Source organism: Zymoseptoria tritici, chromosome 1 (assembly GCF_000219625.1).
Source record: "Zymoseptoria tritici IPO323 chromosome 1, whole genome shotgun sequence".
Lineage (NCBI taxonomy): Eukaryota > Fungi > Ascomycota > Dothideomycetes > Mycosphaerellales > Mycosphaerellaceae > Zymoseptoria > Zymoseptoria tritici.
Window position 1 is genome coordinate 4,788,203 of NC_018218.1, and position 24,124 is coordinate 4,812,326.

The 24,124-nt window shown below is 54.2% G+C and overlaps 8 protein-coding genes across 8 annotated transcripts; 5 read left to right on the plus strand and 3 right to left on the minus strand.

Moving 5' to 3' along the window:
- Positions 1–21: 21 nt before the first annotated feature.
- Positions 22–2,616, plus strand: MYCGRDRAFT_102837 (F1F0 ATP synthase subunit alpha; the record flags this gene model as incomplete). Its single annotated transcript, XM_003856594.1, has 11 exons — positions 22–163; positions 380–537; positions 598–654; positions 710–830; positions 883–1,364; positions 1,418–1,460; positions 1,514–1,592; positions 1,648–1,824; positions 1,880–1,896; positions 1,950–2,016; positions 2,074–2,616. The coding sequence occupies 11 exons, from the start codon at positions 98–100 to the stop codon at positions 2,457–2,459; spliced, it is 1,653 nt and encodes a 550-aa protein (XP_003856642.1).
- Positions 2,617–3,055: 439 nt separating this feature from the next.
- On the minus strand, positions 3,056–4,448 carry MYCGRDRAFT_107614 (uncharacterized protein; the record flags this gene model as incomplete). Its single annotated transcript, XM_003856988.1, has 2 exons — positions 3,056–4,145; positions 4,336–4,448. The coding sequence occupies 2 exons, from the start codon at positions 4,446–4,448 to the stop codon at positions 3,056–3,058; spliced, it is 1,203 nt and encodes a 400-aa protein (XP_003857036.1).
- A 344-nt stretch (positions 4,449–4,792) lies between these two features.
- Positions 4,793–5,618, plus strand: MYCGRDRAFT_107615 (uncharacterized protein; the record flags this gene model as incomplete). Its single annotated transcript, XM_003856595.1, has 2 exons — positions 4,793–4,918; positions 4,971–5,618. 2 exons carry the CDS (start codon positions 4,793–4,795, stop codon positions 5,616–5,618), a joined length of 774 nt encoding a protein of 257 aa, XP_003856643.1.
- A 1,153-nt stretch (positions 5,619–6,771) lies between these two features.
- MYCGRDRAFT_89984 (uncharacterized protein) lies at positions 6,772–7,686 on the plus strand (the record flags this gene model as incomplete). The annotated part of the gene is made up of 3 exons (XM_003856596.1): positions 6,772–6,933; positions 6,985–7,438; positions 7,493–7,686. The coding sequence occupies 3 exons, from the start codon at positions 6,772–6,774 to the stop codon at positions 7,684–7,686; spliced, it is 810 nt and encodes a 269-aa protein (XP_003856644.1).
- Positions 7,687–10,097: 2,411 nt separating this feature from the next.
- On the minus strand, positions 10,098–12,551 carry MYCGRDRAFT_107616 (uncharacterized protein; the record flags this gene model as incomplete). Its single annotated transcript, XM_003856987.1, has 1 exon — positions 10,098–12,551. The coding sequence occupies one exon, from the start codon at positions 12,300–12,302 to the stop codon at positions 10,098–10,100; it is 2,205 nt and encodes a 734-aa protein (XP_003857035.1).
- A 1,504-nt stretch (positions 12,552–14,055) lies between these two features.
- Positions 14,056–17,647, minus strand: MYCGRDRAFT_89986 (uncharacterized protein; the record flags this gene model as incomplete). Its single annotated transcript, XM_003856986.1, has 6 exons — positions 14,056–14,306; positions 14,357–14,868; positions 14,951–15,075; positions 15,403–15,469; positions 15,753–16,153; positions 16,208–17,647. The coding sequence occupies 6 exons, from the start codon at positions 17,645–17,647 to the stop codon at positions 14,056–14,058; spliced, it is 2,796 nt and encodes a 931-aa protein (XP_003857034.1).
- A 1,449-nt stretch (positions 17,648–19,096) lies between these two features.
- On the plus strand, positions 19,097–20,062 carry MYCGRDRAFT_30158 (uncharacterized protein; the record flags this gene model as incomplete). Its single annotated transcript, XM_003856597.1, has 2 exons — positions 19,097–19,582; positions 19,655–20,062. Coding segments are annotated over 2 exons (894 nt in total), but the record flags the coding sequence as incomplete, so codon positions are not given.
- A 631-nt stretch (positions 20,063–20,693) lies between these two features.
- MYCGRDRAFT_98798 (dolichyl-phosphate-mannose--protein mannosyltransferase) lies at positions 20,694–23,367 on the plus strand (the record flags this gene model as incomplete). Its single annotated transcript, XM_003856598.1, has 3 exons — positions 20,694–20,971; positions 21,031–22,666; positions 22,718–23,367. The coding sequence occupies 3 exons, from the start codon at positions 20,714–20,716 to the stop codon at positions 23,161–23,163; spliced, it is 2,340 nt and encodes a 779-aa protein (XP_003856646.1).
- Between the last annotated feature and the right edge of the window lie 757 nt (positions 23,368–24,124).

Consider the following 24,124-nt stretch of genomic DNA (forward strand, 5'->3'; position numbering starts at 1 on the left):
AACGACGAACTTCACCACCGCCCTTCTCCGCTCAACATCAACTCATCATCCGCAGTGGGAGCGGTAATCAATACATTCAGCTTCCATCGCCATCACAATGTTCCGCACCGCGCTCCGGACGAGCGCCCGCGTGGCCGCTGCCAGCAGCAGCAAAATCGTCGCCGTACGTACACACCACGCCCGCGCCGCCCAACGCCAGCGAGGGAGCTCCAATGGCGCTCAAAATGTCGATATGCCAGCTCAAAGGAGCCATCAGTGGCATTGGAGGACAAATTGAGGCGTTTTGGAGCTTCCGCCGCGCGCGCAGGCGTACTGGAAACAGAGAGCGAGCTCTCGGCTATTAGGGGACAGCACACTAACATTGGATTTGCATCGACAGCAGCGCACCACACCCGCCATCGCCTCCACGCTCGCCCGTGGCTATGCCTCCGAATCCAAGGCCCAGCCGACCGAGGTCTCCTCGATCCTCGAGCAGCGCATCCGTGGCGTACAGGAGGACACTGGTCTCGCCGAGACTGGTCGCGTCCTGACTGTCGGGTATGATGGGACAACACAATAGCCTACTCGCAGGAGCACAGGCGCTGACAGATTTGATAGTGACGGTATCGCTCGTGTCTACGGCATGAGGAACGTCCAGGCTGAGGAGCTCGTCGAGTACGTGGGACAATACACTCGAGTGCACGGACCATGGCTAACATTGGCACTTCAGGTTCGCCTCCGGCGTCAAGGGAATGTGCATGAACCTCGAAGCCGGCCAGGTCGGTGTCGTGCTTTTCGGTTCCGATCGTCTGGTCAAGGAAGGCGAGACCGTCAAGCGTACCGGCGAGATTGTGGGTTATGGCGGATATCTGGCTATGTAGCACAACGCTGACAAGGCCGCAGGTCGATGTCCCAGTCGGCGAGGCTATGCTTGGTCGTGTCGTCGACGCTCTCGGCAACCCCATCGATGGCAAGGGCCCAATCAAGACCACCGAGCGCCGCCGTGCCCAGATGAAGGCCCCTGGTATTCTTCCCCGCCAGTCTGTCAACCAGCCCGTGCAGACCGGCCTCAAGTCCGTCGACGCCATGGTGCCAATTGGCCGTGGTCAGCGTGAGTTGATCATCGGTGATCGTCAGACCGGAAAGACTGCCGTCGCTCTCGACACCATGCTCAACCAGAAGCGCTGGAACGAGGGTAACGACGAGACCAAGAAGCTTTACTGCATCTACGTCGCCGTTGGTCAGAAGCGATCCACCGTGGCCCAGCTCGTCAAGACTCTTGAGGAGAACGACGCCATGAAGTACACTTGCATTGTCGCCGCCACCGCCTCCGAGGCCGCTCCTCTTCAGTACATCGCGCCTTTCACTGGTACCTCCATCGGAGAGTGAGTGTATTCTGAGAATCCGCTCGTTCAATAGTTGCTGACCTCGACCGCAGGTACTTCCGTGACAACGGCAAGCACGCTGTCATCATCTTCGACGTAAGCATGGCTCTGAAACTGTCAGACCGGACGATTTGCTAACACTCATTCAGGATCTCTCCAAGCAGGCCGTGGCCTACCGCCAAATGTCTCTCCTTCTCCGTCGTCCCCCCGGGCGCGAAGCGTATCCCGGTAGACCTTTTTTTGGAATATCGGTCTTCCCATCACCTTTACTGACACTTCTCAGGTGACGTCTTCTACCTCCACTCCCGTCTGCTGGAGCGTGCTGCCAAGATGAGCAACAAGACCCACGGAGGTGGTTCCCTCACTGCTCTGCCCATCATCGAGACTCAGGGTGGTGATGTGTCTGCCTACATCCCAACCAACGTCATTTCCATTACCGACGGACAGATTTTCCTCGAATGTAAGTCATTCACGCAACCCAAATGACATGCAAACACTTACTGACACCCTTCGAGCGGAGCTCTTCTATAAGGCCGGTCCCCTACAAAGTACTCATTTCCGCACCCTCACTGACTTTCACCTCAGGGAATTCGCCCGGCCATCAACGTCGGTCTTTCCGTGTCCCGTGTCGGATCCGCTGCCCAGCTCAAGGGTGAGTGAATCAATCCCGCATTGCAAATGTCTGCGCCCCCACTGACCATCACAACAGCCATGAAGCAAGTCGCCGGATCTCTCAAGCTCTTCTTGGCCCAATACCGTGAGGTCGCCGCTTTCGCCCAATTCGGTTCCGATCTCGATGCCTCCACCAAGCAGACCCTCAGCCGTGGCGAGCGTCTTACCGAGCTTCTCAAGCAGAAGCAGTACCAGCCCATGCCCGTCAGCGAGATGGTGCCGCTCATCTACGCCGGTGTCAACGGTCACCTCGACAAGATCCCCGTCAACAAGATCCTCAAGTGGGAGTCCGACTACCTCAGCCACCTCCGCAGCAACGAGTCCGAGCTTTTGTCCACCATTGACAAGGAGGGTGCTTTGAGCAAGGACCTCGAGGGCAAGCTCAAGAGCAGCATCACCAGCTTCATCTCAAGCTTCTCGTAGAGGAATGTTGGAATGATTGGGTGTGTGTACAATTACAAAAGGCGAAGGTTGAGCTCTCCGAGACGACAAGACGTCCTTCGCGGGTGTTGTGGTAGAGGAGGAGACGGTGCAACGAAAGCATTGTAGATACGCGAGAACCTTTTCCTTTGTATCAGTGATGCTGTCTGAACGTGTTACTCGTTGTGTCTGTGCCGGAGAGACTGGTCAAGCACTGGCGAGATACGACTTTGTACCCAGTCACTTGGCGCGTACTCCTTACAGGATTTCCAGATAACTTAGCAATACGTGGAGAGACACATTTCATAGTCTATTGTTGCAAGGCTTTTGACAAGACTAGTAACCATACCTGGCGCCTTGACTGACGGTACAAAGACATGAGAAGTAAAGTAGTGGACGTCCGGCCCTGCCAAACAGATAAGGTAGCAGGACGGTATCACTGATGAGGGAACTGCAATGGTCAGACGCAGGGGATCATCGAAAGTTGACTATGATTGAGTGGTAGAGATGCTCTCCCACAATAGTCATTTCGCTTTTGTGCTACGCTGTTCTATCGCACGTATCGTCTATCATGCCGTGAAGCTCATAAGCATTTCTCGTTAATTCCGACTCCTCGTCTCCATCGGATGCTCGCTGATCGTGCCCGTGGCCGACACAGGCGTCGAACCCGAATCCTGGCGTATCTCCTGCCCATCATGTCTCGGCTGTGCCTCGAGCGCGTCCAGAAATGGATTGTAGGGCGCTGCTATCGAGTACTCTCTGCCTCGATCTCGTGTGAAGTTCTCGCTACCGGGCCATCGTTGCTGCTGCGCGTGGATGCTGTCTAGTGGGCCGCCTACCACGCCGTATTTCTCCCAGTTGACGTAGGGTGTTCTGACTATGTCTTGTGGGCCTGGTATTCGTGGGAAGGACTTTGCTTTGTCGATGTCCATGGATGATCGTGAAGACCTCTTCGATGGCAGTTGCGAGGGTTGGGAGGGTTGTGAGTCTGGTATCTCAGTCCGCAGCTCGGTCGATTGTGTTGAAATTCCGGCCTCGTCTTCCCTCTCAGCGCCCAGAGTGACCGGCTCCTCTTCATCGTCACTATCGCTGCCATTCGACCCATCAAGAATCGCTCGCAGATCGCCAATCTTGGGCCGCTCCTCCTTCAGCTTGCCCGCTGATAGCTCCGCCTTGAAGTGCTCTGGGTCATCGAGCGCCAGCTTCTTGATATCTGCCAAAGTCTTCAGATCATCCTGCGCCTTCTTCTTCTGGAACTGTAGGGTTGAAATTGCGGCTCTTAATGCTATCGCATCTGTCGAATCCTCGCCGGAGAACGGTAATGTTGGTGGTGGAGCGATGTATTGTGCGATTGGCGGGTTCATCGTTGAGGTCGCCTCCGGCTGAGGTTGTTGGCCGGGCGTGTTTGGGTGGGAGAATGTGAAGTTCCCTCCATTTTCAGGTGGAACAAACGCGGCGGGTGAAGTGTTGTTTGTGACTGGGAGGGCCGGCTGGACTTTTGGCGTGATCGGTGAGTAGGGTGGAGCGGAAGGACTTGCGCTGCGCTGCGTCGGAGTGGGATATTGTGAGTGATGTTGCTGCTGTGGGTATTCCGCTTGGTGGTGGCCGATGTTGGATCGTGGTGCAATGATCGAGGACATGAAGATCGCTTCTGCCGTGCCGGTGGACTGTGCGCTGGCCTGGTCTGGTCTACGAACAGTCGTTCAAGTGTGAAAAGCTGACCGGGACGTTCGTTCACGCACAGTAGAAGGCTATTGTTTCAAGGGCGCTACGCACTGAGGATGTTGTAATTTGTGAATCACAAATACAAGTCCCGACGGAATTCTGGTTTCGCAATTGTCGGTCTCCTTGGGGGCGGGGCAGGAAGGCGGTCGCGGACCTCTTCGGGCTGTTTCTCCAGAATTTGCCTCGCACGTGACCGACAGAAGTCGAGTGACGCATGTGCGATCTCTCCTTTTGGTGCGAATCTCGCTCGTACAGCATGGAGATCATTGTCGCGGTCTAGGAGAACTACGTCGGAGACCATTCCAGCTTCTGGCCATCTCACGCTGGCGACACTTGTTTCTGGCATCCTGGCGAGTGCTTTCCACGCTGTACGCATGAGCAATAAACCCCCCCAGCGGAGCAAGGATAGCATTGTGATGCTATCTTCACTCCGTACCAGCGCTTCTCGTGCATGGCGATGCCCTCGGAGGCAGATGTACGAATCTGCATGGGAGAATCGCAGCGATAGGCATGCGAGAATGCCAAGAGTCCCTGCCCATCGATATGCATACCAATCTACTGCTTGATCTTCTCTGCTCGAACGTCAAGCTTGCCCTTCTACATTTTTCGCCATGTCGTTAATACCAGATCTGAGAACGGCCAAGAAGATCGGCTTCATTGTGCCTTCTTCCAATGTCGCAGTCGAAGCGATAACCACGGCCATACTGGCTTCTCTAAACGTCAACATCATCCCTATCGTATGGTGTCACGCCTGGATTTTGCACTATCCGAGCTGACTCGAAGTCCCAGTTCACACGCATTCGAGTCCTCACCGTAGGAACAGACGCAACATCCCGCTCTCAATTCAGCCCAGACGTCTTCACCAGCGCCGCTCAGCTCCTAACAGACGCAGAATGCTCTGCTATTCTCTGGAACGGAACCTCGGGCATGTTCATGGGCCACGATCTCGAGGCCGATCGTGCATTAGCGAAAGCCATGAGCGATGCCGCAGGAGGAATTCCCTGTAGCACCACCACTCTCGCTACTGTGGCTGCACTGGAGCATCTCAGCATTCGCGATGTTAGCATTGCCGTACCCTACACTCCTGAGCTCACGGAGAAAGTGAACCAGTTCTTCTCCGGCGAGGAGTTCAAAGTCCACGCAGCTGTCCGCATGGACAAGACTCCGGCTCCAAATCGAGAGATCGCGAAGTGTACAGAGGACGAGATGGAAACTGTCATCCGGAAAGCAGCTGTTCCTGAAGCTAAAGCGATACTGGTCACCTGTACCAACTGGCCAGCCACAGGACTGGTCCAGAGGCTGGAGGACGACTTAGACTTGACTATTGTCGACAGTATTGGTGTGACGCTTTGGGAAGGTCTGAGGATGATCGGGTACAATGGCAAAGGTGAAGATTTGCGACAGTGGGGCAGATTGTTCACTTCGTTGGCGCAGTAGGTAAGAGTGGAGGCTACCGGACAGTGCCGATCAGACTGTGCTGGTACCTTCGCCGTACCTCCGTGCTTCCGCTCAAAGTGCACCATCCAAGCCAACCGAGCGATACCTATACGGTGAAAGCTGCGCGCAAGATTGGGGAGATGTGCACCAGAACCGTTGCTATCACGTTCTTGTCGGCAATGTGTCTCTACGCTGTCGTGTGAAATTCACCGCACGAGGTGGGCCTGATGGGTTTGGTTGAAGTGTTGCAGTTTGAGCGGAAGGATGGAGGTAGAGTGTACATGTCGACACTGTTAAGACGGTCAGATCCACCTCCTCTCTAAAAATAGGCCCACAAAGCATCCCTGTCTTCCGAAAGCTGAACTCACTTCCAACATCCAAGATGAGACTTCTTCCAACTTCGACAGAATCGTTCTCGCGGAGCAACGATCTCACCGCAACCCTTATGCCGCGTCACCCACACCTTGGCTTTGCCTCGCCTCTCCACCGGTTTAAAAGGACGGCGATAGATAAAGCATGTATCTCGTAAGCTATGATGTGTCCCTTCATACAGCCTCCAAGGACACGCAAATTGACCTTGGCATTCGGCATGTACTTTTCGGACGGCACAGTACATGCACAAATCATTTCCTGGATTTGCTGAAACATTGCACACTGAAACTTCGATATGAGCCGAGTCGGCTCGTCACTGACATTCCTGTCATCTACTGTCAACGCCGCCTTTCGAATGGAGCCATACGTTCGGCGTGCACAAATCAGCAGGGATGACCGCAGAGGGTTGCATCTGACAAGAGATCTAGCTTCCTTTACGGCTCTGTTGACATGGAACATAGCTCGTGTTCAGCCCTGCGGAGTTGGTCAGACCAACGTACACCCCTCACCGATCTCCCTTCTGAGCTTCATCTGCGTTCTACCCGTGGGGCGTCGCAGAGAAATGCATGGCATCTGGAACATAGCCACGGGCGACGTCTCCCTCCCGCCCGTTGGAGGGCGGGCCTGGGCGGCCTGCCTTGTGACCTTCGCTCAGCCGTGGACAACTCATACATACTTACCATTCCTCCCAGGTAGGCTTACCTTCGGTCTCTTTCCTTCTTGCCGCATTGATCTCTGCCAATCTTCCTTTCCTATTCTACTATAGGACACAATCGCCTCCATGGTCACTCCGAAAATGTCTTGCCCGTCAGGGGCTTCCTTTTACGCCTGTGGAGCGGGCTCAAAATTCGTCGGCTGTTGTGCTTCCAATCCTTGCGGCACGACCGGCTGCGCTGCTGGATCATTGCGGTCGACGAGCTTCGATAGTGGACAATACAATGAGGTGAGTCAGTCGATGTTCAATGGTGAAGCCAATCCTGACCTGCCGTCACAGCTTCCTGATCAAGAATGCTCAAAAGGTCGATTCTACAAGTGCAGCGCCATAGATCCACCATTCTGGGGCTGTTGTTCGAGCAATCCGTGTGGTACTGGCTGTCCGCAAAGCGATCTGGCCGGCGCATTCCTTTCGGCAAACGAGGCCACAGCACAACCCTACCTGAGCTTGAACACGACGTGGTCGGACAGTTCGCCCGGCAAGACACCCAAGGATGATTCTGACTCCAAATCAGGCGGACCAAAAGACAAGCATGAAACCAACATCGGTGCCATCGCGGGAGGTATCGTTGGCGGTATCGTCCTCATCGCGATCGTGGCGGCGATCATCCTGTTGCTCCGTCGGCGGAAGAGAAGGGCGGCTGCCAAATACAAGGCTGGAATTCATCGACCACAGCCGGAACTGCAGGCCATGTACCCTGACATGGACGAGAGTATGGCGAAACACGGAACTCGTTAGTGTTGACCCTGCACTTCCGACGTTAAAGGTTTGCTGACAATGCTTACAGATAGTTACGAGACATCTCCGGCCTTGTCGTCCAACCCAAGATCACCTGGTCAACCACCCTACTCTCCTCAACCGCCGAGCTACTGGACCGAAGCACAAGCGCGGCATGTATCGCACGAGTTACGAGGGGAGAGCGCGGTCGAGATGGAGGACAATAGCGTACCGGCGCCGGTGTCTGCGAATGCAACGCCATAATAAGGACAATCTACAGAGCTTTTCGACTGGACATGCAACTTCTCCCCTCCGTGCCCAACGTGATAGTGTTATGTACAGGCCGGCTCTGGGCGAGGTCCCGTCTTCCTCCCGCCTTAGGAATGGACCGCCGAGCAGGGTCTTCGCCGTTTGCGAAAACAACGGATATGTACGCTTTTGCCCGTTCTCCTCGATTAAACTGCTTAAGGGGAAGTAGCCTAATAGTAAGGCGCTGAGTCAAAATCCCTCTCAGGCTTGTCCTGAGTTTTCCATACAGTCTTGTACTGTACTTTGCTCACAGTCTTGTACTGTGTTACTCCCTCAGGCTTGTCCTGAGTTTTCCGGAGATTGTGTCTCCTTTCAGGCTTGTCTTGAATTTCCCACAGGCTTGTCTTGTGTTACTTGTCAGGCTTGTCCTGCGTTTTCCACACAGTCTTGAATTGTGCTACCTGTCAGGCTTGTCCTGCGTTTTCCACACAGTCTTGAACTGTGATACTGTTGACTCAGAGATGCCGGTTCGAATCCGGCCTTCTCCATCTTTTTTTTCCTCCATCGAGATACTGATTTCTTATGAACACGCCAGCACCCTGCTCCCTCGTTGTCATCTTGTCGATGGTCGGCTCGTCACTTCTTAGAGTAGGTCAAACATGCTGTGTGGTCGATTGCATGCATGTCTCTTCACTCTGGCAAAGCCGATACTTTGACGAAAAGCCGTTGCAATCGTCTGGTTTTCCTCCCGCCTTGATCGAGAGCGACAATCGACCTGGAGTCCTGGACCTTCCTTAGCTGCTAAGTCAAGTGTGCCGTAACAACCGGTATATACCCTTTGAATCTTTCCGCTCCATCAATATATCAAAGGGGAAGTGGTCTAATGGTAGAATACCGAGAGTGAACCCCCATGGCCTCTGTGCTGTGCTCTTAGCGGACTCTGCTCTGCTCTCCCTACGGACTCTGTTCTGTATTTCCCCATGGCCACTGTGCTGTGTTTTCACTCGGAGATGTCGGTTCGATTCCGACCTTCCCCAGTTCCTTTTTGCTATTGCATCAAATCTCTTCCTGCGACGCTAGTGGAGGCAGGACGCACTTCACTTTCTCAATGCCCACGTGTGCCTTCAATTGCGACTTCACCGATGTCCCGCCTATCACATGCTTCGAAACTGGATATCATTCTATTTTTGTCAAGACGTCAACAACTTCAACGCTTGTCCACATCCTTGTTACTATATTCCCTTGCCTCCCGAACACACCACACCGAACGCCGCATCGAGGGCCTCGATCAGCAGGCCGCAGGCCATCGAGTTTGCATTGAGCAGGGTATTGATTGAGGACTGCTTCGGCCGCGACCAGGTTGGAGACACTCTTGCGAAATGTAAATTGTCGCAGCTGCCAAGACCGGTCTAGCGCATGTGAAGCGAAGTGAAGTGAATCGAAGCTTAGTCAACCCTGACAGACTACGTCTAACGACAGCAGAACTGTTAAATAGCCGTACAGATAAGTTAGCCGGACAGTCAATTAGCTGCACCGGTATTATAGCAGGACAGGTAATTAAGCGTACAGATAAGTTAGCCGGACGGTCTATTAGCCGTGCCAGTATGATAGCAGGACAGGCAATTGAGCGTACAGATAAGTTACAGATAATTTAGCCGGACAGTCAATTAGCTGTGCCAGTATGATAGTAGGACAGGCAATTAAGCGTACAGATAAGTTAGCCGGTCAGTCTAATTGACCGTACAGGTACAATAGCCGGACAGGCAATTAAGAGTACAGATAAGTTAGCCGGACTGGCAATTAAGCGTACAGATAAGTTAGCCGGACAGTCTAATTGAACGTACAGGTACGATAGCAGGCCCGTCGAAGTAATTGTACAGGTACGATAGCAGGACAGACTAATAGGCGTAACGGTAAACATATGCGGCAGCCTAATAACGGACAGGTACCAATGAAGGTCAGAGTCGCGAACATGCGCTTTTGGACTGACGATGCCCGATGGAGAGGATGTGGAGATGGAAACTTGAGGATGCAGAAGTAGTCCAATCGAACTTTCGAAGAGTGCTGGTTCATCAGGATTACGGATTCCGGAAAGCAGTGTTCGCCGCTACGAGGTCGCCAGCTGCTTGCTGACATGTGCTTCATTAGGACAGTGCTCACTCATGGGTCGAGCTTTATTTAGCATTCAGGCTGATCTGGCATCACATCCAAAGGCAAACGAACCAACTGTACCGTGCCATTCTCATTTCGTGTCTGTTCGTAGTTGTGTTGCATATCGATATCGGTCCTTCGTCGTCGTGCTCCTATGTCCATTCCATACCCTCCGTCGGAAACCAAGGGAACGCCTGAAACACCACACATATGCCCAGCATACCCAAGCGCCAGGAAACAATGCATTTTCATCGCCTGCTTTCCGCAAAAGCCATCTAGAACGCCCAAGACCCTCTCCTCGCTGCTCCCCAAGTCGACACAGGCTGGTCCGCATAGCCCTTCTTCTCCTGCCTCGCCCACTCCCTGACGTACAACTTCAATGCCCGCCATCTCGCACATCCATTACCTTCAATGCCATCTCCACCCTGGCCCTCGTACGCGGGATCCAGACGGATATGACCTCTCGGGTTTTGCTTGGCTTTGACGTCGTCCTGTCGCAGTTCGGCGATGGGGATGCCCGAGATTTTCGACAGCTCCTCGTCGAAGGGCCTTGCGAGAGTCGGATAGCCGAGCGAGAGGTAGTTGTACACCTGCGTGACGAATTGATCCGGATACTCGCGTTCGATCATCTCGTCGAGGTCGCGGGCGGAGTCAAGGACGGCGTCGAGATTAGCGAGGTCGCCGCCAGTGAGACCTTCAGGCGGTGGTGTGGGAGGCTGAACAACACCTGGAGCGCCGTTGCGGGCAGCGAACGACTGTTCGAAGGGGTTGGAAGAAGGTTCGGCGCGTGGGAGAGGGGTCATAAGACCGGTGGGTATGTTGGGCACCGCGAGACCACCAGTATTAGTAGAAGGCGCCGCGGGTGTCGCAACACAGAAGCCACCCCACAGACCGCCGCCTTTGTTAGAGCTGTTAGCCTTGGATGAGGCACTGGTAACGGAGATGTTCGAAGTTTTGCCCGCAGGTGCATTCCACAGCCCGCCTTTGTCCTCTTTCGGAGCTTGCGGCTTGTTGCTTTCGGCGAGCATTTGTTGCCGAAGCTTGGCAGATCCTTGTGTCACATCGAAACGCGCCGGTTCTGGAGACGGACATCTGGGGAACACCAAATCGTTTCCAAGCATTGGCGGACGAGCTCGATCACGCATGGACTGCATGTCAGCGTCTGGCTGCTGTATGGTCATTCCAGCGTCAGGGTTCCACCACGGAGAGTTGTCCGGAGGCGCTTTGCTGGCCGCGGTGGTTTGATCGGCCTTGCGGTCCCTCTCGAGCTGCTCCGCATGTCGCTGCATTTCCATCTGCTCCCATGATATCTTGACAGAGCTCTCACGTCTTGCCCGTTTAAAGAACACTTCCTCGTCATAATCCATCCAAGGCACAGGACGATCTTCAATCTCGTCAGTCTCCATATCGTCATTAACGTAATGTTGGACCGGCTCGTGGAAATCGGAGTTGGGAAATGCAGCCAGTGCCTGTTCCTGCAATCTCTGCTGTGCCTTCTTCGCCTCGAGCTGGAAGTAGTACGAGCCGAAATCCACGCTGTCTCGTTGTCGGGTAGCATCGGCGTTTCTGTAAAAGTCGTGAAAGGAGGAATCTGAAGCAGTAATCGGTGAGCCTCGTCCAGCACTACCAGACCGCGATGACGGACCCGAACCATGTTCACTTTCTCCACGATCGCTTTCCGAGCTTTCGATTGTCTCCAGATCCGGCAGGCGGAACGAATGAGTCCGCTCTGGCGTTCTCGAACCCGAGCCACCTTCTGAAGGCGCAATCTGCTCTCTCAATTTGCCGGAGAAGTCGAAACGCTGTAATTGTGAGGTAGGATCACTTCCTCCTAGACCAGCTTTGGCCTCCACTGGTGTCTTCCATCCTGCATGTTTCCTATGCTCTCGAGCATGTATCTGATGGCCATCTTCGGTCCTGTAATCCTGACGATTGGTCTTGTCCGCCTCGCCGACCCGACGTGATCTTGATGCTGTGGACAACACGACTGGTGTGAATCTCTTCGGTGTCGTCTCGTCTCCATTGGTCGTGGAATCATCTTGAGTGTTCTTGCGGCTAGCAGACTTCCGGTTCCCTCCAAAAACGGTCTCTACGAGCTGTGGCTTGAATCTCGAGCTCCCAGTGTTGTCCTTTGAATTGTTCCTGCTACTTTTATGCGACGTCTCAACCGGTTGAGGTGCAAACCGTCGCGTTGCCGGCTTGCCTTCTGCAGGTTCCTTGCGTGACGATTTCGTAGATGTCTCCACCGGCTCTGGAGCGAATCTCCTCGTTATCGGTTTACTCCCCGAAACCGCAGCATCTTTTCGAGATGACTTGGAGGAAGAGTCAATCGCTTCTGGTATGAATCGGCGTACTTTGGAAGCGTCCTCTTTCTCCGGTGAATGCTTCCGCGTCTGTTTGGAGGACTTCGTCGTAGTTTCAATCGGCTGAGGAGCGAATCGTCTCGGTGGTGGATTAGTCGACGCGGTGGGCGAAGACATGGCGGTGGTGACCGAGGAAAGGGCAATTGGCCCGCGAAGTCGATGCTGTTGTTGCAATCATGCGCTCCTTGTCCGAGTGGTGACAGAGGCCGACCAGGCCGGACGTGGTGAGTGAGGTGATCGACCGAGCTGTGGATGTACTGCTCCGTCGAATGGGTGAAATGCAGTGCGACCAGATTCTAGAGTGTGGATGCAGCAGCAGCAATGGTCACCGGGCGATATGTCGGCGGTATTACCCAGTGGATTGGTAGGGTGTCCAGGTCAGGCGGTGTATCCAAGAACGTGTGGGAAGTTTGGACGTGAGATCGTGGCGCATACGCGGTTTCCGCGCTGTTGAGGTCGGGATGACGAAAGCAGCAGTTTGAGCCCTCGAGAAGCCGAAGTGAACTTCTTCAGCTGATATTCTGTCGTGAATCGAAATTACGTTCACAAGAGGATTACAATACTGGTAATAGGCACACAGAACAGAGAAATGGAACGAGCAATGTACGGTGAGGGCGATACAGTAGTAGCATCGTCTTTAGAAACAGCGGTATAGGAGGAGTGAGATGGCAGCAGGGTCGTCGATTTCATGAAGCAAGGATGCCTGTTAGTGGCAGTTTGATAGGTGTATTGATGAGACGGGTGCCCGCCATTGACGACTAGTGCCTCAATACTTCCATGCCATCAACCACGCGGCTTGAATCGTCGCTTCTTCGTGCTCTTCCACTGTGTCTGGCATCTATGAGTGGCCGAGGACCGGATCGCCTCATGATCGAGATGGTCAGACTCACATCGCAGCGTGGGCTGCACCACATGAGGCACTCCCAAGAACTTCCATCCCTCCCATAGGATCCATTTCAGCTTGCGAAAAGAGCTGTGTAGTCCTTTCCGGCGACATCCATGTCCATCACCAACACGAACGATCATCCGCATGTGCGCCTCTGGCTCCTAGCCCGCCCTTAGCTTCCCCCACGCCCGCAGCCGACGGACCACGCTGCCGCGGCATGGTTCAAAAGTGATCGACAGAGGTCTCGACTCCTTCGTGTCCGCTGAGGTCTTGTCGGCAATATGTCTTTACGCTGTCGTGTGACATGCACCGCACGAAGTGGTCCTAATTGGCTTGGTTTGGAGTGTTGCAGTTTGAGCGGAATCGAGTTTCTCGGAACACCTCGACGTCAACTGGTACCTACCTCCGTGGCTCCGCTTAAACCGCAGCACTCAACCTGGACATCGGTGGCTCGGATCGTCCAGTCTGAGCCGGAGCACGAAAGTATTGTTGCTGATGTGGCTCCTTCGTAGGCACATGCATTCCGCTCGAAGAAGATCTCCATGCTCCCTCGCGCAGTCTGGACACCTTAGGCCACCAGAGTTCGACACATGCGGTGCAGTTTGGCGGGGTCCAGGAGGTACCACAAGTCCACAGTCAGCTTCAACTCTTCAGAATCGACGACTTTGGCTGAGAGTGCTTCGCTTCTGAGCTGTTCGACCAGACCAATAATGGTGTTCAGGGCACACTCAACGAAAGTATGGAGAGGGAGAGGACGAGAAAGCAGCTTCATCGCATCACACGTTCGATCTCAAGCCTTGACAAGACGGCACATCAAATTGTCACGCATGAAGATGATTTTGCTGATAGTTCTGTCTGCCATACTACGCATTGGCTCTCTTGGTTCGAAATTACATCGGCCAGCCTGCCCCCTATAACCTCCACTAACGAACTCCACGGCCCACGTCGAAGAGCAACTGGCCGCAACGAGCTGCTCGTTGTCGATCAGGCAGAGGATGCTTTCCCGCCAATTTCGCCCGCCTCGCCCGTCTCGATGGTATCGCTGGTCTCGTTATTGTCGCCCGTGTCTCCCGCCTCAATCCCGAGAATCTCACGCACGGTCCTTGGGCCCATCATACGCTGTCTGAACTCCTCCAAGTCAATCAGTCCAGGAATCTCTGGTGGAGCCCAGTTGAAGCCGCCTTCGTCATCAGAAGACTCTTCTCCATCTTCATCATCATCCTCCGGACAGTTGGCTGTCGAGGTGTTAGCAGAATGATTATGATTCAGAACGCTCCTACCGTACCTTTCATCGCCTCGAAGTACGCCTCAAGCGCATCCTCTAGCCGCACCCGCTGAACGGAAGACAGCTCCTCCGCCCCATCTTCCTCGCCAGGGATAGCGAAACCGAAAGCATGAATGAATCCAGCAACGAGGTCCTCGTTGTCGGGAAGAAATCCTCTGTCCTTGGGGTCGACCTCTGCCTCGATTCTCATGTAGGCATCGTCCTGCTTCTTGTACATGAAGGCGGAGAGTGTGCCTCTTGGTTGCTCGCCAGAGACAGTAGCACTGCCTGTACCCTTTGTTGCCCACGCCGTCAATGCGCGATGCACCTCAGCGATGTCTCTCGCACGGCGTTGGTCGGTATCCGGATCCTCTGCACCTTCGGCACGCTGATCTGCCGCACGTTCCTCGGTTTCGACACATGTGTCGAGTGCCTGTGCGAATGCTTCGAAGCGAGCATCTGCTGGAGTCGCGACCGCAGTGCTGGCACCTGTCTGGACTGCCTCGTTGTCTGCTCGCATGGCCGCCATCGTGCTACTCGTTGTGTGAGGATGTGTTGTATGTTGGGGCGAAGGATGTGGAGAAGGTGAGAATTTGAGGGTATGAAGAGACATACAGCGAGTAGTGGAAGAAGGAAGGGATCATGAGCATATGAGAGAGGCCGTGCACAGATCTCGAGAAGTGAGCGATATGATGCGAAGTGAGGCGCAGAAGCTTCAAATTGTGAGAAATTTGCTGCTGCTGCGAGCATTCACATGCCGCGTCTCTGCATTCGCATATGACAGGGAATTCAGATGACGGTCCTGTGAAGGGTCGGTGTGATCTTCGTATCCTCTAAACACAATTGTACGGCCACGCCTAACGCCAGATGTGTTTTCACGGGCGCGTTTGCTTTCGAGTAAAGTGTGATACACATATGATCTCACTACATAAAAGTCAAGGCTTCGGGGTATCTGAATAGTGCTCATATGCACGCCCAATCCGCTCGCTTGTTGTGTCATATCGACATAAGAAGTTGATACTGGTTCCACGACCAGACCATGTCTATCATCCTTCTTCCAAACATACAGCCACCCTGCTGTCATTGTCATTGCTGGCCGGTCGGAAGCTGTGTATGCGATCCGAATTGGCCGGTCTGCGGTCGAAATGCAGATGCAGGATATGTGTCGTTGACCTTCATGCTGCCGTGCCCGAATTGATAATGCGGGCCAGATGGATCTTTGGACATGCCTGGCATTGCGCTCCTCTTCATCGTTCCTCGCTCCTTTTCTGCCGAATCGGGTGGCGCGTCTATGGTGCTGGCACCTGAAATGTTGGAGATGTTTCGAAATCCAGTAAGCTCTCTCTCGGCGCCATTTTGTCGTTGTTTGGTCACCGGTATAGGAGATGGCATGGTCGCTAAGTCTCGCGGCACATACATGTGAGGGTAGTGTACTCTGTCCGTCGTTGGCGGGGCTGCTACGACACTCGATGGTGCGTCGACCGGATCACTATTGGCCGGAATCGTTCCTGCACTCGAATGCTCGGGCAGCCGCCTCTGTGGATTGGGCGTAGCATACGGGCTATGTGCGTTTGTGGCTGTCCCGTTGAGACTCCGCATCAATTGCTTCGCGGTGTGCGCACCGGGCTCCGAAGCCCAGTCGGGAGTATGTGTCAAACCAGGGGGTCCATGGTTGAGTATCGGACCTTGCGACCTGGCCCAAGCATTCTGCTCGACAAACTGCTCGTGTGCGATTCGTTCGCTTTGCGCCTGTACAAAACCAGTGCGGTTGGGAAAGTACACAGGCTGGGCTGCTGGCTGAGCCGCGCGCTTGTTGATCTGCTTCTCCATCAGCCAGGTGCCTCATGCTACTTGTAGTTGGCGGAAACATACCTTCATCGACTTGAGGTCGGAGTCCAGTGCATCGCCCTCGGCGCCTGCGATATCCGGTGCAGCTGGGAAGCCGACATACTTTGCAATGCCGCTCAACACGGATACCTCCTGGTTGTATTTGGCCTGTTGTCGGATCTGCACGCTCTTCTTTGTCGGGAACTTGAACATGTACGCCTCGTCATCGCTTTGATTCGCTTGGCGACGCTCTTTCTGAATATTGTACCAGTCCTCCCCGAGCTTGACCATGACATTTTCTCTGAGTTCGCGCGCGTGTTGGAAGTATTGGCTATGCAGTTGACTCCGCTCTGCCAATGTGGTCCGTCGGAGGCTTTCCAGCTTGAACTTTCGCAGCGCGCGGGTCTCGGTGGCCTGCTTCGAATATCGTGCGTCTATGCATGCGATTTGTCGCAAGTATTCTGGATGTTTGCAGTCGGGCTGCTTGAGAAGATCAAGCTCTGCGTCCATTGCAGCCAATCTCTCTCCATGCACCTTGTCTCGAAAAGCGGCGAATTGTTTTGCCAGGTCCTCGAATGCTGTCGACGCAGGCAATTTGCGCTCCGACTCTTCTTTTGACCTGGCAGCCGCTTCTTCATTCTGCTCTTCCTCTGGCTGTACCACTGCATCACTTTGCACCACTTCAGTCTCTTTCGCGGGCTCAAGCTTTGGACGACCCTTTTTCGGCGGTCGACCACCCTTTTTGCGTCCCGGTTTTACAGGCTCTGGTATCGCTGCAGCTTCAGCCTCTTCGTCGATTGGTTCGTCGGCGTCTGCAGGCGCATCTTCGGGTTGCGTTTCGCCGTTCGCGGTGGTATCGTTGGCGACCGCACTGTGGCTCCGCTTTCGAGGCGACTCGCCTAGATCGGATTCTGGACTGCTCAACGAGCTCTCCTCTGATTGTGATCGCTTTCGCTTTTTCGCTGCTTCCTCAAGGTCAGTGTCGACTTCACCGCGGGTTGCTGCTGAGTGCCACTGACCAGCTGCGTCAATGGTGCTTGTGCTTGACGGCCCACCCTGTGCGAGGAGAATCGGTGATGGAGGCTCTGAAAGGTCGTCCAATGCCTCGTCATCAGCGGTAGCAGCGTGGACCAATTTACTGGGCGTCCTTCCAACGTTCTCTGCTTGCTTGCGCAATTTGTCTGGTGTATTCTCGAGACGCTCTGTCTCTGCTTCCGAGTCAATCTCCATAGACTGATGCGCCGTGAGCTCTTCTGCTGCGATATTTGCAGAACTGCTGCCAAAAACTTCGCCATCTTCTTCTAGATCGTCCTCAGGATCACTAAGACTGCTGGAGCGATCGTCGCCGACGTCGGCGGCGAGGTCGACAGTTCCGTCGGGGAGAGCGTCGTCCTCCGCTTCAGTGTCTCGCATAGGGGCATCGCGATTCGCAATCGGTGAGGCTTTTGAGCTGAGCGGACTGATGCTGGGTCGCTGAGCGTGCATCATGTGAGGGGAGCGACGCGCAGTGGTCGCCATTTGTGCGGATCACAGACGGTGTGAGGCCTGCGTCGCTGATGCCGACCACGCGATGGTGGTGTGTAGTCGAGTCGTGTCGGGCGCTCTGCTGCGTGAGAAGTTTTGTGGTGAAAATGGGAGGGCGGTTCGATCGAGGAGGTCAAAGTGCGTGCCGTGCGCGGCGGATTCGTGGGTGTGAGGGTGAGGGTCGGAACTGAAGCGAATTGGAGGATTGTCAGTCCATCGGTAGTATGAATTACTCAGTCGCTCCGTGAGAGAAATGTGAGAGAATGGTCAAAGGTGATTCTTGGTGGCAGACGCGGTGAGAGGTGGGCGGAGAAGATGGTCACAGTGGAGCGGGAGAAGAAGCGCAAGCAGCAGATGCAGAGCAGCATGACATCGGCATCACTTTCAAGCGTTGTGCCGACTCGGGATCTGCCCTGACACCCACCAGATAGATCAAGGGTCCGAGCTCAGTCTTCTTTCTCTTTGATTGAACATGAGCATGACAGCATGTGATATCGAGTTGTGTAATATTTGTAGATCATGTGAATAGCAGGAAATAAATCTGTAGTTCATTTCCTACTAGAACACCTCGACCGCGCTGCTCCTGCGCTTGTCGTTCATATGAAAGTGATGTGCAGATTGGGGAAGGAATCTCGAAATGTCCGAGCTCGACTTTTTGGTACCTTGAATTTGCGACAGAGAATTTATAGACAACTCTTGATTCTTCTCATCAACACACACAACGCATTGCGCTTACAGCGAAAATGGCAGCAGAGAAGATCAAGAAGGAAAAGACGGGCAAGGTGGAGAAATCCTCGAAGAAACCGTCAAAGGAGAAGAAGGATAAAAAGGACAAGAAGGAGAAGAAGAGACACAGCGCCGCTTCAGCATTCGCATTGCTGGCCGATGATCAGACTGTTGATCCTACACTGTCATCTCTATTCGCAGTGAAGGTGAGAAACAGCAAGATGATTGTCACGAATGAAGCACTCAACTGACATTTTGTAGCAACCTGCTGTCAAAGCAAAACCAGCAGAGGTCCCGATCAAATCCTCAAAAGCAAACGATGAAAGTGAGGACGAGAACGACGAAGAATTGTCAAGTATCGATGGCGAGCTGGAGGACGATGTCGACGATTCGGCAGATGGAGCGGTCGAAGAAGAGCTCACTCCAGCAAAGGCATTGGCTGGCGAAGAAGTCGATGAGGTGAAGCCTAAGAGGAAACGCAAGAGAAAGGACGCGGACGAAGAGCTTGAGGATGCATACATGAATCGTCTGGCTCGCGAGGAGGAGAAGGACGCAGATCGAGCGGCGAAGGAACGTGGGGCGAAGAGGCAGAAGCAGAGTCTGAAGGATGGAGTGGACGTTGAGGAAGGCGCAAAAGATGATGAGGAGGAGGCGGCAGACGACGACAGTGACATGGAGGATATCGACGATGATGAGGACGACGAAGCAGAAGCAAACACACCACCACCCAAACACGAAACCGAGACAGCAGCAGACGACGAGCTTCAGAAAGCCAACCGCACGGTCTTCCTCGGGAACGTGTCGACTTCTGCTATCATATCAAAGGTCGCTCGCAAAGCACTGCTCTCACACCTTGCCTCCTTCTTCACCGACCTGCCCGAGACGAAGAAGGGCGATGCGAAGCCCAAAGTGGAATCACTCCGTTTCCGCTCGACTCCGTTCGCCTCAGCCATTCCTAAAAAGGCTGCTTTCGCCAAGAAGGAGCTCATGGACGCCACGACCAAGTCGACCAACGCATATGCTGTCTACTCGACCCCGGCGCTCGCACGTGAAGCCTGCACGCGGCTCAACGGAACGTCAGTACTCGCACGCCACATGCGTGTGGACTCAGTTGCCCATCCCGCAAAGGTCGACAACCACCGCTGTATCTTCATTGGCAACCTCGGATTCGTGGACGACGAGACGAACATCCAGGATGCCAACGAAGCGGACGGCCGCGAGATCCGCAAACGCGGCAAGGAGCCCGCCGACGTCGAAGAGGGCCTCTGGCGCACATTCAGCAAATGTGGAACCGTCGAAAGCGTTCGTGTGATCCGTGATAGCACCACACGAGTCGGCAAAGGAATCGCATACGTCCAATTCACCGATGAGAACGCGGTTGAGGCCGCCCTCCTCTACAACGAGAAGAAATTTCCGCCCATGCTGCCTCGCAAACTGCGTGTCACCCGTGCGAAAGCCATCAAGAGGAACGCCAAACCCGGCTCCGGTCGTCCAACAACTAAATCTCGCGCAACGGGCTATCAACGCAAGTACACAAGCGAGGAAGCTTCGCAAATGGGACGCACGAGCAAATTGTTCGGACGTGCTGCGGCTGCACAGCAGGCCAAGTCTACGCCGAGACCGAAAGGTACGGCGGCTAATAACACGCCGCTGGGAGATGGGACGAAGAAGTCCGTGGTGCCTGAGGGCATCCGCAAGCCGGAGAATTTCATCTTTGAGGGTCATCGAGCTAGTGCGAAGGGTGGAAAGAGTGGATTGAAGTTGGGTGGGAAGAAGAAGGGAACGAAGGTCACAGGACGGAGTGCTTCGTTCAAGGCAAAGAAGAGAACTGGTGGTGGGAAGTAGAGGACAATCCATGCTACAATGCACGGGACAGTAGAGGCTTAAAATTGTTCGCATCATCTTGCCCCTGTCTTCCATGAGCAGGGTTTCCCTGCTGATAGACCTGTCTCTTTGAGATACATGTGCGCGTGATAACAGCTGAACGAATGCATCTGTATTGGCTTATGCGTGTCTTGCTTGTCCGCATCGATAGGAGATGCTCGTCCGACGCACATTGCGAAAACGCGTAGAAGACGCGGCGATCCGGCACGTGCAAGGGGCTACCCGTGAATACGACCATTGGGTTGCTTGACCCTTTGAAAGCTGGCCTCGAAAGTCAAATGTTCAGCTCCCCAACTTTCCACCAACTTCACACAACACGCACTCCTTTCCTCTCTTTACCTCTTCTTCTTCTCTTCTCTCAACTCTGTTTGGTTCCATCGACTTACATCAGCCCAGCGCGGCTGATCACGACACGCCATGTCCTCTCCCCAGAGCACGGTCCGCCAACGAGGGCCTAAAGACAAGAGTCGCCCAGTGACACCGAACGCAGCCGCATTGAATGGCAAGGTCGAGGATACCTTGGACTCGGTGAAAAAGTCGGGAAAAGAGGCTGTCAAGAGTGAATGGGACTACAAGCTTGGTTTCACAATCATCACGATCCTCGCATTCCTGACGCGCTTCTGGGGCATCAGCCATCCCGACCAGGTTGTGTTCGATGAGGTGCACTTTGGCAAGGTAAGGACGATCATATGATGGAAATGGACACAGTTGCTGATGAACGTCTTGCGATGCAGTTCGCCTCGTATTACCTCCAACGCACCTACTTCTTCGATGTCCACCCTCCCTTTGGCAAGCTACTTTTCGCATTCGCCGGCTGGCTCGTTGGATACGATGGCTCCTTCCTCTTCGAGAACATCGGCGACTCGTACATCACCAACCACGTGCCTTACGTGGCATACCGATCCATGCCAGCGCTGATGGGCGCGCTGACAGTTTCAACTGTATACCTGATCATGTGGGAGTCTGGATACAGTCTGCCTGCTGCCATCCTGGCCTCTTCGCTCGTGCTTTTCGACAACGCGCACATTGGTCAGACTCGTCTGATTCTCCTCGACGCGACTCTAGTGCTGTTCATGGCGCTGAGCATCCTTTGCTACATTCGATTCTACAAGCTCCGCCACGCGCCATTCGGAAGGAAGTGGTGGAAGTGGCTCCTGCTCACTGGAGTATGCATGAGCTGTGTCATCAGCACGAAATACGTGGGAGCTTTCACCTTCTTCTCCATTGGCGTGCCGGTCTTGATCGATCTCTGGGAGTTGATGGATGTCAACCGCAAGCAAGGAGCTCTGACGCTGCCGACATTCTTCAAGCACTTTGCTGCACGTGTCATCGGTCTGATCATTGTGCCCTTCATGATGTACCTGTTCTGGTTCCAAGTGCACTTTGCGATTCTGTCTCGATCGGGTCCTGGCGACGATTTCATGACTCCGGCCTTCCAGGAGACGCTCTCGGACAACCTCATGTCGCAAAATGCTGTGAGCATTGAGTACTTTGACAACATCTCCATGCGTCACAAGGACACCAAGGTTTATCTGCACTCGCATGTGGACAAGTACCCGCTTCGCTACGATGATGGCCGCGTTTCGTCTCAGGGTCAGCAGGTTACTGGATACCCTCACAACGACACCAACAACCTGTGGCAGATTCTCCCGTCGAATGGTGTGGAAGGCACGGGTCACAAGGTCAGGACTGGCGACCACGTTCGTCTTCGCCATCTCGTCACCGATTCTTACCTGCTCACTCACGATGTTGCGTCTCCCTTCTTCCCTACCAACCAGGAATTCACCGCAGTCCCAATCGAGCAGGCGAATGGAGATCGATACAACGACACTCTCTTTGAGATTCGTGTCGACGAGAAGAAGATTGGACAGGAGTTCAAGACACTCGCATCGCATTTTAAGCTCGTCCACGTTCCTACCAAGGTCGCCATGTGGACGCACACCAAGCCTTTGCCTGACTGGGGTTACAAGCAAGCCGAGATCAATGGCAACAAGAATGCCGCGCAGACGTCGAACTTGTGGTACGCCGAAGACATCCAGGGCATTCCGGCCGACTCGCCTCGATTGGTCAAGACGATCCGCAAGCCCAAGAGCATGCCATTCTTGAAGAAGTATATTGAGGTCCAGCGGGCCATGTTCTACCACAACAACGCGTTGACATCGTCTCACCCGTACGCATCGCAGCCAATTCAGTGGCCATTCCTTCTCCGCGGCGTCAGCTTCTGGACGGAGAACGAGACCAAGCGTCAAATCTACTTTATGGGCAATCCTCTCGGATGGTGGTTCGCATCGTCGGTTTTGGCGATCTTCGCCGGCATTCTGTTCGCGGATCAGATGTCTGTCCGCCGTGGCGTCGACGCTCTTGACAGACGTGAGTGCATTGCATATCAGCCAAATTGAATCACACTAACATGTTTCACAGGCACTCGGTCTCGTCTCTACAACAGCACGGGTTTCTTCTTCCTCGTTTGGGGCGCCCACTACCTTCCCTTCTTCATCATGGGTCGCCAACTCTTCTTGCACCACTACCTGCCAGCACACTTGGCTTCCTGTCTCGTGGCCGGCGCGATTGTTGAATTCGTCTTCAACATCGAGCCGCAAGACCTCACCCGCGTGTCCTCAACCAACCCTATCACGGACGGCAAGAAGGACAGCGCTGCGCAAGCTGCTCAGCGCGCCAAGCCGATCCGCGAACGTATTGCGGGTCAGAGCTTGATGGCGACGTGGGCGGCGAGTGGAGTGTTGGTTTCGATACTGGTGTGGAGTTTCTGGTACTTTAGCCCGTTGACGTACGGCAAACCCGGATTGACCGTTGCGCAAGTGTTGGCAAGGAAGTGGTTGAACTACGACTTCCACTTTGCGAAGTAGATTGGTGGGATGTAATGGGATTGCATGGCGGTGACTGGAGTCGGGCAGTTTCTACTGTGAGAGCGTCGAAAACCGGAGTATTGGCTAGATTGGGGATGGGTCTTTTACTGTAAGAACACAGAGAAGCACTGGAACGCAGGACGGAAAATGAAACTGTAACAACAATATGAAGAGCGATGCCTTCGCTTGACCCGAAGGAGGCAATGCGAGGTCCCGTTCCCCAGAACCCCTGCTTCCTCGAGGGTGGTACCGCAATCTTCACGAGTTTCATGTGACTGGAATAAACAGGAACAGGTATTTACTCCAGCTTTCGTAGCACACCTGTGGCCTGTGGATTCACGATTCTCACGAACATGGAGACAGAGTTTCTTACAAGCCATGGCACACGCCATCGTTGGCTCGTAGCCTTGGAGTCGCCGGGCACAAGCACTCAGCCGCTTAAGCTCTGATCGGAGTTCGACAAGGCCATCATGACAAAACTCGGATCAGCGGTCGAGCGGAGGTCTGAGGAACAGAGCGCCGAGACCAGGGCCAAGAACGTGAGGCTTTGACGGATTGCGGGACGTGCTCCAGAGGGATGACCCCGCTGTCGGCTGGCTTTTTGGTGGGGTCGGACATTGGACATGTCATCAGAATCGGAAGCGACGACAATGATGGATCGCGGAGGATGCCAATTGCTGTGGCCTTCTTGGGAGCTTCAATCATGCTGACTGCGATGCCATGAGCTGCAGCTACCAGGTCATGCTATTGCTATGAAGGTCGCCGCTACTATAGAAGGCAACGTCGCTCTCTTCTCTGCTGCTGGGTTCCAAATTCCCCATTGCCCCGCCATACACTGCCCATAGCACCACAATATCAAATTCCTCCATTGATCCAGACCGCAAGCAAGAGAGAGAGAGAGAGAGATATCGCACACTTCCGCACAATCGCCGCCCGAGACTAGTCCATCAGACACACGTCT